At 35.3% G+C, this 11744-nt stretch overlaps 1 protein-coding gene across 1 annotated transcript; it reads right to left on the reverse strand.

The window, feature by feature from the left end:
• Positions 1 to 200: 200 nt before the first annotated feature.
• On the reverse strand, positions 201 to 11156 carry LOC144356289 (procathepsin L-like). The gene is made up of 7 exons (XM_085494541.1): positions 11012 to 11156; positions 6124 to 6370; positions 4731 to 4889; positions 3695 to 3919; positions 2831 to 2996; positions 2260 to 2365; positions 201 to 367 (listed from the first exon to the last, which is right to left on the reverse strand). Exons 2-7 carry the CDS (start codon positions 6361 to 6363, stop codon positions 268 to 270), a joined length of 996 nt encoding a protein of 331 aa, XP_085350667.1. The 5' UTR covers positions 6364 to 6370; positions 11012 to 11156; the 3' UTR covers positions 201 to 267.
• Between the last annotated feature and the right edge of the window lie 588 nt (positions 11157 to 11744).

The following is an 11744-nucleotide window of genomic DNA, read 5'->3' on the forward strand; positions in this document are numbered from 1 at the left end:
GAGCAATTAAAAATAGGCAAAGAATGTTTAAAATTGAATGCAAAACAGATGATAAAATTGAGGGAAGCTGAAAAAAAAACTGTATCGAAATAACCTGCAAAACCAAGTTCGTAGTGATAGACTTCCTAGTTGAATTGGCAAATATAAAATGTCTTTTGCATCAAGATAATTCTGCATACTATGGATTAAATTTGTCTTGATTTTTATTTTTTAACTATGCCGGGTTTTTTATCTTGAATAGAGAGATGCAGTGTGTTGGTTACTTTCTCACACTAATGGATAACTGGCCTGGGTTGCAAGACCACACTGGTTGTTACGGTTACGTGCCATCTTAATGTAACCTTGTTCTCCCCAGGTAGTTCCCCAACTGCAAAAGAAAATAGAATATACTTAATTCTTGTGATTGTGAGCACAAACCTTTTTTTAAATTGGCCAATTAAAGAAAGTTCAAGCAGGATAGGAGGTTGTAAGTCATGTTCGTCATACCTTGTATTTATCATAATACAGAAAATGAGAAAATAAATTGTGATCACCAGATTTTTTGTTGAGATACCATAATATGGAAATTTTTCATTTTTACACTAGTTTCTATGGCGAGATTTGTATTTCAAAATTTTGCTTGGCAACATGGGATGAGAAGTCATTTGTATGAGATCTAGTGCAAAATCATTTTAAAGAATAGACAAATTAGTGAGTTTCCAAGACGATACTAGTTTTTCATTATATACAATACAAGGTCATCTCCCATAATGCATTGCATACATGTGCAGTAACATGCTCAGCAGTGTAAAATTTAGTTATCTCCCATAATGCATTGCATATATGTGCAGTAACATGCTCTCTAGTGTAAAATTTAGTAAACCCCATAATGCAATGCATTGCATACATGTGCAGTAACATGCCCAGTAGTGTAAAATTTAGTTATCTCCCATAATGCATTGCACACATGTGCAGTAACAGTGTTCTCCACGAAGGGTTTTAACAGGGCGCTGCGCCCTTTTATCTGAAATTGGCGCCCTGTTTAAATTGTCAGCGCCCTGTTATATTTCCTGTGCGCCCTGCATGGTCCCAGACAAAGAATTGTTTACAAAACAGGCCAACACTCATTGTCTTCCGAAATGATTCATCATGCTCAGGGTAACTGGTTCATTGTTTTAAGGTACAAATGTAAAAATTTCGGCTTGTTATCGTAGCAGGTCACCGTGAGGTGATACCACCGAACAAAGTTTTTTCCAACACGATTAAAAATGAACATGTGGCCTAGAAAAGTGCATTACCGTACCCAAATTTTTACTGCCAGGGTGACGTCAAATATATAAAATAGTTATCGGTAAAACCATTTGTTAAAACATAAGGTCTATGGTTAAAACCAAGCTCACGCCGTGACTTGTAGCGGCAACATCGTCACCGCCGAGTGGAACAAAGGCAGCTATGCACTTGTATGATCGGTAAACGACCAGCGCAGCCAATGTACCATCACAGACATTGCTGATTCACCAAGAAGTCCACATGAATGCTTGCTTGAACATGTAAATGTTTATATTTAAAGTTGAATTTTCTTTGAATCGCGATTTAAAAACCCTGGTAAAACGGCCATGCTTTCAACTCGCATCGTAAGTGGAGGAAATAAATTTACTTGTGTTCTTGAAACAAATATTCTGATTGGTTGTTTTTTGCGTCAATGCGTGGCTTTAGCCAATCAAAAGCATCGTTACATAGTATCAGGGTGCACACAGTAAAATGAACTGTTTCCAGGTCATAGCTGTTTTCAAAGAAGCAGACATCAACAAACTTTTGATTCGAATGAAAATTATTCTTTTAAGTATGTATTTTGTTTTTTATACCTAATTCTATTATTTTTGATAGTAACTGTTAACTTCAGATCGAAAATCTTCTATTGTGTACATTTTATTTCGTTTGATCATCTTGCTTTTTGGTGGCATTCATGCAAGTTTTTTTAATGAACCAATTACGAACGTTTGTGCGACATCATACATTTTATTTCGCCGCGTGATGAATCGTGCAGCTAAAATCAGCTGATTGTACGTGCTGACGTTTACTTAATAGCTCTTCAAAACTCTATGGCAATTAGGTATCATTTTTAGGGTTAGGCAAACAAATTAGCAACTTTCCTTTTTTTTAAATAACATTGCTTCATCTTCAACTAAACTACGTTTCTCTGGAGTTTGAAACTTCAAATCAAAGAATTGTTTTTTTCAGAATGCTGTGAATTGTCCGGCAACAATTGCATCAACTCACCTGTTTTTAACAAGCCAGTAATCTGAGGAATCTTCTGTACCATATCCCACCGTCAATACACCATGGTCTAACTCTGTACTGCTGCATTCTGGTTCAATGTACACACCTGTAACAAATCAAAATTGAGAATTGTAAACGTTTTAGAAAATCATTTGCAGATTTCGTAAAGTCTGGGTCAAGTATTCCATCAAAACCAGGACTATCTGATTAACAACTGCTATAGGACTTCTTTAAAATGGCCTTGTAATATGGAGGTTAGACTATTTACAATGTATTGTCAACTCGAACATTTGACATTTGTTTAGAAAATTGCGAGACAATAGTTGCAATAAAACATCAGTTTATCAACTTCAAATAGGTTTGAGGAAATTAAAAATTCTATAAATGGAATGCTAATTATTTTAGTCACTAAGCAAAAGCATCTGCAAAAATATTGTGGAAAGGGTGGTTACACAAGACAGGTGGTCATTACAGATTTTTCATACGTTACAGATAGCTCATGTTATGCCTTGGGACTGCTTCAAAGAGGCCACTATAGAAAAATTCAAAGCTTTTTCTAGATAAAACTTACCACTTGAGTAAAACTGAAATGATTGGTGACTTGCATCGATAGCCACAGATACTGGTCCTACAGAGGCCACAGCTTGTTGTAATGCTGACTCGCTCCCACTCTCTACATCAGTGTAACCAGTGCAAGTGGCAGCAACATCGCTAGCTTTGAATCGACAGTCACCATCCTGTAATAAACATACAAATCTAAGTAGGTAACAAAGAAAACATCTTCTTGGCAAAAAAGGAAAAGAAAAGTTCATGGCAAAAAGTCAATGACAACGCCCCAAACAAAGTTTTGATTGTGCCCTTGGATTCGTACACGTTGAATTCTTTGGTAAAAAAATGGTTTAAAATGCGTGCCGCGTAGACAGTTTGAACATCTTTCATGAAATTCATTCACGTGCATTATGAAAGCATACTTTTACACACTCCAAATTAACAATAAATGCCCTAATAAATATGCAAATTAATCGCAACTCTGAGACTCCTGGCGTTAGCAATGCATGATATAATTTGAGAATTCACAAAAACAAAATTTGATAAGTACACCTGAGGTACGATACATGTTTAATATCAAAGCAATCAACTTGCGGTTTTCAACTATTCAAAAATATCACTTTACTAAAAATTGCCAAAAATATTCATTCGAATTAGAACTGAAATGAACAAATCTAAAGTTAATAATACACCGAAGTAACTGCTATCAGTCTTGCAGTTTTCAAGAAAAGTTCAACAAAATCGTTGACGTGGGCAGATATAGATATTCAATAATATTGATTAGCTCCGCTCAACAAAGTGGACAGCAGAGCTAAAAAAAAAAGTAATATTTAGTATATCACATCTTTTGCTTGGCAATACTTAAGTCAATAAGTACAATACTCACCACGCCTTCATATGGATAAGATTCTTCACTGTCTATACCATTATTGACTTTGACGTATTCAAACGCTTGATCCATTAAACCACCATTGCATCCAGCATTACCCTGTGTTGTGGAACAGTCTACCAAATTCTGTTCACTCAGATCTGGTAGTTTACCAGTTTTCTTGAATGTCTGACCCTCCAAAGACCCAGTAGCACTGAATGACCAACAAGATCCACACTGACCCTACATAAATTAAAAAAAAAAAATACAAAATTAATATAACTTCAACCAGTCAATTTCGTTCATCTGAACTGAATCACAAACAATGTGATTCGTAATCTGATGGGTTGGTTATTAACAGTCTAGCGTTAAAATTGATCAAGTGATGCGAGATTGCCTTCAAGCTTAAAAATATGGGAAACTGACAAAAAGATGGATCAAAACAAAGCAATTGTTTTAATACTGAAACTATTTTAGCTGGAATTAATTTTCGCTAAAAAGACGAAAAAATGGGGAAAGGCATATTTGTTGGATTTCATTTTTCACTGAATTATCCCTTCAGCAAAAATTTTCCAGTATTCATAATTATGCTTGTACAAGTAATCTAAACCAGGCGTTGCTTTTTGAAATTTCTCCTCTGAACAAGATAATGCGAGTAATTAAGGAAACTTGTTAAAATCTACTGAAAATGTTATGGATTGTGAGAGTGACAATGACTTCCCCTGGGTCTTGATTTTGGCAAATGATACACAAAGCAAGTCGAAAGTAAGCTGTGTAAAATGCATGCTGTGTCAAGCGGCAATCTGGATAACTTGTCTATACTTTGATAACAAAATTAGGGCATGTTTTATGAAAAAAATATTACCACTCATTAACACTATAACTCATTAAATGAAATATTGAAAATTTGTTTTAATCACCTGTCTAATAAAATACTTGCTCCCAAAACATAATACACAATACATCACTAGTTTCTCTGAAGATGCACCATCAAAGTTAATTAAACTTGGTTAAAAATACTCAAAGAAACCAACATGTGCAAGTATGGCCTTACCTGATCTTTAACTTCTGTGACGTAACCTTGATCTCTCCAATCAACAGTTTCAGGAAGCAAAATGTTGCTAGGTGACAAGAATAATGATGCCGAATGACTTTTGGTTTCGTTCGTCCTCATTTTGTAGCCATTTAGCATCGCCCTGAATTCATTGTTTTTCTGAAAATAAGATAAACAAGTCATTGAAATTGACAGTCGCCATTAAATTATTGAAAGTTCTCTCTGCGCTCATATTAAAGTGAAGGAGTTGTCACGAGCGTGTCCTTGAATATTAAGTCAAAGTGTATACAACAGATTGTTTATTTACATCAAATTCAAACTCACGTTGCATGGCGACCCCTTCGGTTTAAGACATAGCAAAGAAAAACATAGATCACAAGTGAAAGCATGTCCAAGTTATCACATTTTAAATAAACAAGAAGGCCGCCAGTATTTGATCAGATTGCAAATTGAATTGATATGTACATGTATCCATTTATGACATGCTAAATATCAATGACAGTGATACACAAGTGACAGAGATATAGTAATATGGCCAAAAATAAAAACGGCCGTTATTCAACCACCTTTGATCTGATTATGAAACACACTGATACGTATGATGTATGTGCCAAATACAAATGAAAATGGTACATAAATTGTGGAAATATAGGAGTAAGGCCAAAAAGTCAGATGGCTATCAATCAGCCGTTCTTGATCCGATTTTGAAACAAATTGTCATGGACATTTATTCTAACATGTATAAAGTATGTGCCAAATTTGAATGAAAATTTGAAAAGCATGTCCAAAATGCAACATTTTCAAAAACAAGATGAATTGAATTGAATTACCTGAATTGCTAAACCACTGCATGTGCACATGTCCCATATAAAGTACTAGACACATGCAAAGAATGAACAGAATCTGTCCAAAGGATTCTGAAATACGACCCCGACACCGAATTATAAGTTCCTGTTTTCGGACTTTGTCTGAACAGGGGACTAGTAAAATACTTGAATATTGGATTTCATGACAAAGTTAGAATATGTACAACTTGCCTCAATATATTCCAGTTTAACACTGCATATTAAACTGGATGTTTGAAAAGTGACGTTTTCCAAGTACTTTTTGTTATCAAGTCTAAGAATTCGGTATAAATCAAAAACATCAATTTAGAATGGGGGCACAGTGGAACAAAAGTTCTGGTCCAAATGAGATTTCTTTATGTCCACAGTAATTTAAGCCAATGGTTGAATCTCAATTTTTAAGTACTGTTTTACAATTTACACATCAAATGTATGATAAACGCTGATCAAGTGTACAATAAAAATCAACTTCAACCCTTATCTGGTCAAGTCAATGTAAAAATACAATTGGGCTGGCAGAATAACAGTCATTCTGTTATAACACTTACCATAGCACCATATTTGTTCATCTGTAATGTGAATGAATGCTTTCCAAGACTTTGTTCTAAATTATGTTTTCTGATGTATTTTAAATTTTGTTCCCAGATGTCCCTTCTGAATGGTTCTTCTGGTTCTGTGTATGTCCACCCATGGTATTCCTTCCACGCCTCCCAGGATGGTGTTAGTTCTTCTGTAAATGGCATTGCTATGGTAACCACCAATAAAGACAGGAACACTAAAAATTTCATGATGAATCTGAAATATAGAAGTTTTGAAATATTACATAAACGTATCGAAACATATACAACGCTGTAAGGCGTATTCATATGTCAAAAAACATTTCTGATTAATTTTACAAAATTAACATGTATGGACGACTTTATTCTATAAATGCATTTGATCTTTTGCTATACGAGTGCAAGGAAATGAGTGTTCACAGTCAGCTGTGATCTGATTAAGGAACAAACTGACATGAAGCAGCAAGGTAATTCACCTGGTAGTTTTCAAGAAGTCAAAAATGAAATTGTTGGTTGGCGACTACAATCAGCTCCACTCATCGACAATGACAGCGAAGCTAACAAGTATTTATGTGGAAGCAAGTACAGTTATGCAAAATATTCAACTTCTGGTTTTTTCAAGTATACTACTAGAACAGTTTATTTTTCGTGGTTTCACTTCAACCCATTTTATGCATTGCGCTGAAGTTTGTACCAGGAAGTCTAAAATACTATAGTAACTGGTTTGATAGCACACAAGACCAACAAGTACACCGAGTACTGTAGAATACTTATTTTAGCTGGAATTAATTTTCACTGAAAACTCTTTTTGGGAGTTTTGATATGGAATTTATTTTCACTAATTTTTGACGTGTTGAATGTAAAATATAGGAAAAAAAAGGTATATTCGCTGGAAACATTCCTTCAGCGAAAATAAAATCCAAGCGAAAATATAGTATTTTACAGTAATGGAGAGACGACTTTTATTGATACAGATTTTTACCAAAAAATAGGGAATTAAAGATATCCTGAAATAAACTAATCAGACAATCAGACGTGTAGTTTTCAAAAAGTCAAAAAAGTAACAAGTTGGCACAGGCTATGACTGACAATTACCTGCATGATAAGCTCTGTTTAACATGGTCGACGACAGAGCTAAAAATAGAGTAGGTGGGGAGGAACGTTTTTACAAGACTTTGTACTTTGCCAACAATACTGCTGTGCATGTTGGCCTATACTCTGGGTCCATAGCACTAAGAGCCAAATGATTTCCAAGACCTTTTCCCAAACTTTATTGAGTTTTCCCCAGGCATTTTGACCTTTAATTCAGGCCAACATCATCACCAAAGCTCATCCAAGTTTCGAGGATATGGTAGTTTCCTGGAGAAAACTGGCCTTTCTAAAATGAATTAATAACTATAAAGGAATTTAAGGACTTTTCAAAGATTTTTTTATTTTTCCTGTAATTTAAAGACAAACTCAGACTTTTCAGACCTCAAAAAATCCAAAGACTTTCAAAGGATTTTCCCAATGCTACAGACCCTGATACGTTTGATTATTATTTAAATATTGTATATATCTACACATATGGAAAATGTAAAGAAAACGGAAGCCTTAACATTTCTGTGTTCCAATTCAACTTGTCACAATTTTTTTTACTTGAAAACAACTAATTTTTTAACCTCATTTTACATTCAAAAACAATTCGTGGAAAAAAAAACTCCATACAAAACACCTAAAGTTTTCAGGGAAAATTAATTCTATTCAAGTATTTTACATGGTGATTTTAAAAGCATTCTAAGCTAGCTTTACGTTAGTTGCAAGATTGATTAGTCTAGCCGAACTTTTAAATGGCTCTTGTCAAATATTGATTCTTCTACAGTGGTGTACAAAATTTACAAATGGGGGGCAGTTAGACCTGAACCAATTGTAGTAAAACCACTAATTTTATCTCCTAATGTACCACTAGTTTAGAATTATTAGCGTTCATTCAAATGCCAAGTAGTTAGTACAGATTAAATCTGGACCATTTTTGCAGCTAGTCTCTGAAGTATTGGGACAGCCTTACTGCAAACTCGCTAGCAAATTGGCCAACTGCTTTGGTTTTGACTAAATGTTAGCTTTCGAATCTGATCAAAATCCTTCCAGTTATTTTGCAATCTGCACTTTCTAAATATGCTTTGCTATAGTTATAAACCGTAGAAGTAGCTTTTGTACCTTCCTGGTTACTGCACTGAAAATAAGGGGATCCTTTAGCATGTGTTAACAAGTTTCCCTTTGTGTGTGCGTGTATGTGTCAACGCAATTGGGTCCGACATGCAAGATTAGCTTGAATCTTGGACCTTGAAGTGAATACTTGTCGGGGCGAGATGCAAATCATAGGTGTGTTTGTTAATTAAGTTTGAATTGTCTAGTTAGACTTCAAAATGTTTTCTATAATTAATATTCAATTCGCTGTATTATTTCTGTTCAGCAATAGTTTTGATGTTTAGTTTAGATTATTCGTATTCCTATTATATCATACAAGTTGTATTTGACCTATGACGTTATTATCGCGATCAGTGATTGGTTTAGAACCGATCTATCACAACTTGAGTTTTGTGTCATGTGACACTTGAGGTCCTTGTGCCATTGTTATCGTTATTATTTTTACGTTTGTTGTTGTTTCGAGTCGATGTTTCCTTTTCAAAGTTCAATAAATGTCAATCCTGACATGAGACTTTCCGACTTCGTGAATTGTTCCGACCTATAGAGTACAGTGGCTATACTTCGAGCCAAATCACAGCCACAATACTACCAGTTTTCTTGTTACAGGAATTAGGCAAGATTTAGTATAATTGTTTACAATTCATTATAGAAAGTCAACAAGTGTCAACAAGGAACCATTATTTTGCGCTTAAATCTTTATGAATTGATACAATAACAAGAAAAGCACCAACTCTAAAACTTAGTTTATTTTGAGATAAAACCAACTATGGGGTACTTTAAACTAAAAGAGGGTAGGTTTAACTACCAACACATTTTTAAAAGGGGGTAAGAAACCAAATGTAAGGCAATTTCTATAGTTTGCCTTCTAATACACAGGGTTTCATGAATGGCAATTGAAAACTATCGATTGCAATCACAAATCAACTCCACTGATTAGTTTATCCAAAAAGATTCTTGTGCTAAAAGTTAAAACTTTATGTCCATAACACCAGTGAATAAGTACACGACTGATTCTTGCAAAGCTATTAGGTGTTCTCCCAGGATTTTGATCAAGCATAATGGCTAATTTGCACAATAAGCAGCTTATAATTAACATAATTTATTCATAATGTTTCTACATTTTTCATAAACCACTTATACATTTATACACTATTGCTTTTAGTTTTATAATTTAGAATGAAAACACTAGTCACGCCTTAAATCAGTAAATAAGAAAATAAACATTATAAAGCAACTCATCGAATATTTGTGCAAAAATAGTGGCAAAATATGTAAACGAGGATTATTGTTAATAAAGTAAAATTGAACAACAACAATATTCAGCAGACTTTAAGCTGCATCATCTGCACCTAGACAAGATGGGAAGCCAGCTGGTTTTCAAAGGATTACACGCCATTGTCCAATAAGACCATCTGTGCAGAGCCTGCAGCACCAGTCTCAACCCCCATTATAAACAACTTAAAAGTTTGCTTGCCATTTCAAAACAGATGGTGCAACTTTACTGTGTTAGCTTTAGCTTGACAATTCTACAAATTATCTTCTATATCAACTTTTTATTGTTTATTTGCCCGAATTACAATAAATTTTTTTGGGGGGGGGAACTAGTCAAAATCCCCCAAACATTGCCAGCAACCAGTCACAGACTAGCTTAAACAATAGCTTTCCTTGACCATAATACTTAGCAACGTTATTTCCCCCACACTAACATGAAAAATCTTTTGTTTTTGTCTCGTTGCCGTATCTGGTCAGTCTTAGAGAATCTCCATTTCAGAGGTATAGTGCCAAGACTACTGTATCCACTGTAATTTTATCATGGTTTGAAAGTAGAAATAAATTGTGTAACCAACTAATGCCCTAAACAAAGCAAGTTTCCAAACATTCTCTAAGACAGACCAGAAACGGAAACTAGACAAAAACAAAAAAATTTTCAAGTTAGCGTGGGGGAAATAACGTTGCTAAGTATTATGATCAGGGAAAGCTATTGTTTAAGCTAGTCTGTGATTGGTTGCTGGCAATGTTTGGGGGATTTTGACCAGTTTGTGACGTAGGCTTGACTTAGAGAATATGCACTTCATTGGTGAATATATAACCACACGATAACCATAGCGTGAACTCCTTTTTTTTTTATTTTGCGAGTAGAGTGGGGGGGGGGGTGCGTAGGAGGAAGTCTTACCCGGAAGTAACTTTCGTAAACGCATACTCGCATGACTAAACTCAAGGACGATTCGACACAATACACTCAAACAATGAATGAGCCGGGCCGGGTAGCCGGCATCAGGAAAGATGTCTACGTATTAGAAGAAAGTGTCACCGAGTGCTATGGCCTTGCACAGAAACTGTTACAAAATAGATTACTGAGCAGATACAAAATGTGTTGGGGGTGTTTTTGTACTTGTACCTTATATTTTAGTTTACACCGTGGTTTCTGCTTCAATCGACTATAGCAACGAAAACAAACGAAACTTTGCGAAAAATACAGTGACGAGAAGAGTCAAACAGAAACAATTTACAAACGCAGACAGTAATAAAACAGATAACAATTCGTCTGCAAACGAGAAAATTTTGGAGTTCGTTTGTTCAGACTCGGAATGCAAGTTTCGGAACAGCAGAAAATGAAAGTCATGCAGCTGGCTACTAAAAAAGTTTCTTTTCGTGACACTGTCACAAATAAAGTCATATAATATAAACTCACCTGTAAAAATAGAAACTCTGCAAGGTTAAAATGAACTTCTTAGTCAAACTCTACAACGTGTAAAGAAACTCAGAACTGCAACGCGACTGACTCTTCTTTGTCTGCTCACGCTGAAATACACACAGACAGAGCGCGTGACTTGTATCACGTGATCAAAAAATGCTACGTTGAGTTGTAATGCAAATGAGTGAATTCATGAATGGACAATTAGGCTGATGAAATAAAGCACGTGATTCAGTCACATGATTGGACATTTTGGGATTTACCATGACGTGGGGTGGGGGTGTCGATCGTGACGGGCGTATCGTATTCTATACTCGGGGACGGAGCTACGTCACATGTTCTACGTTGCTAAGACAATGGAGCTCCATGCTAAGACGCGCACCACTGTACCACGTATTTCTATGGGCTCTGCTCTGTGGAACTCCGGTCGAAGAGCCGGTGAACGGTCATACCACTCCATAGACGACAAATGTTAACATATGACGAGATTGCTATCAAAATGATGAAAAAAGTTTAAAACATGGCTGGGAAATCAACATGCCAGTAATCAACCACATGAAAAATCAAAGAAAGCTTAGAAAAAACTCCCATGTGCTGAGAGTATTGGAGACACATTAAATATAATTCGAAATTACTTAGCTGAAAACTAATTATGCAAATCAGAAAATTAGTATGAACAGATTTGAGTGTAAAACTAATGAGGTCTGCGCAATGTAACAGAAAATCTATG

This window comes from Saccoglossus kowalevskii, chromosome 20, assembly GCF_978046115.1.
Source record: "Saccoglossus kowalevskii chromosome 20, keSacKowa6.1, whole genome shotgun sequence".
In the NCBI taxonomy this organism is placed as follows: Eukaryota; Metazoa; Hemichordata; class Enteropneusta; family Harrimaniidae; genus Saccoglossus; species Saccoglossus kowalevskii.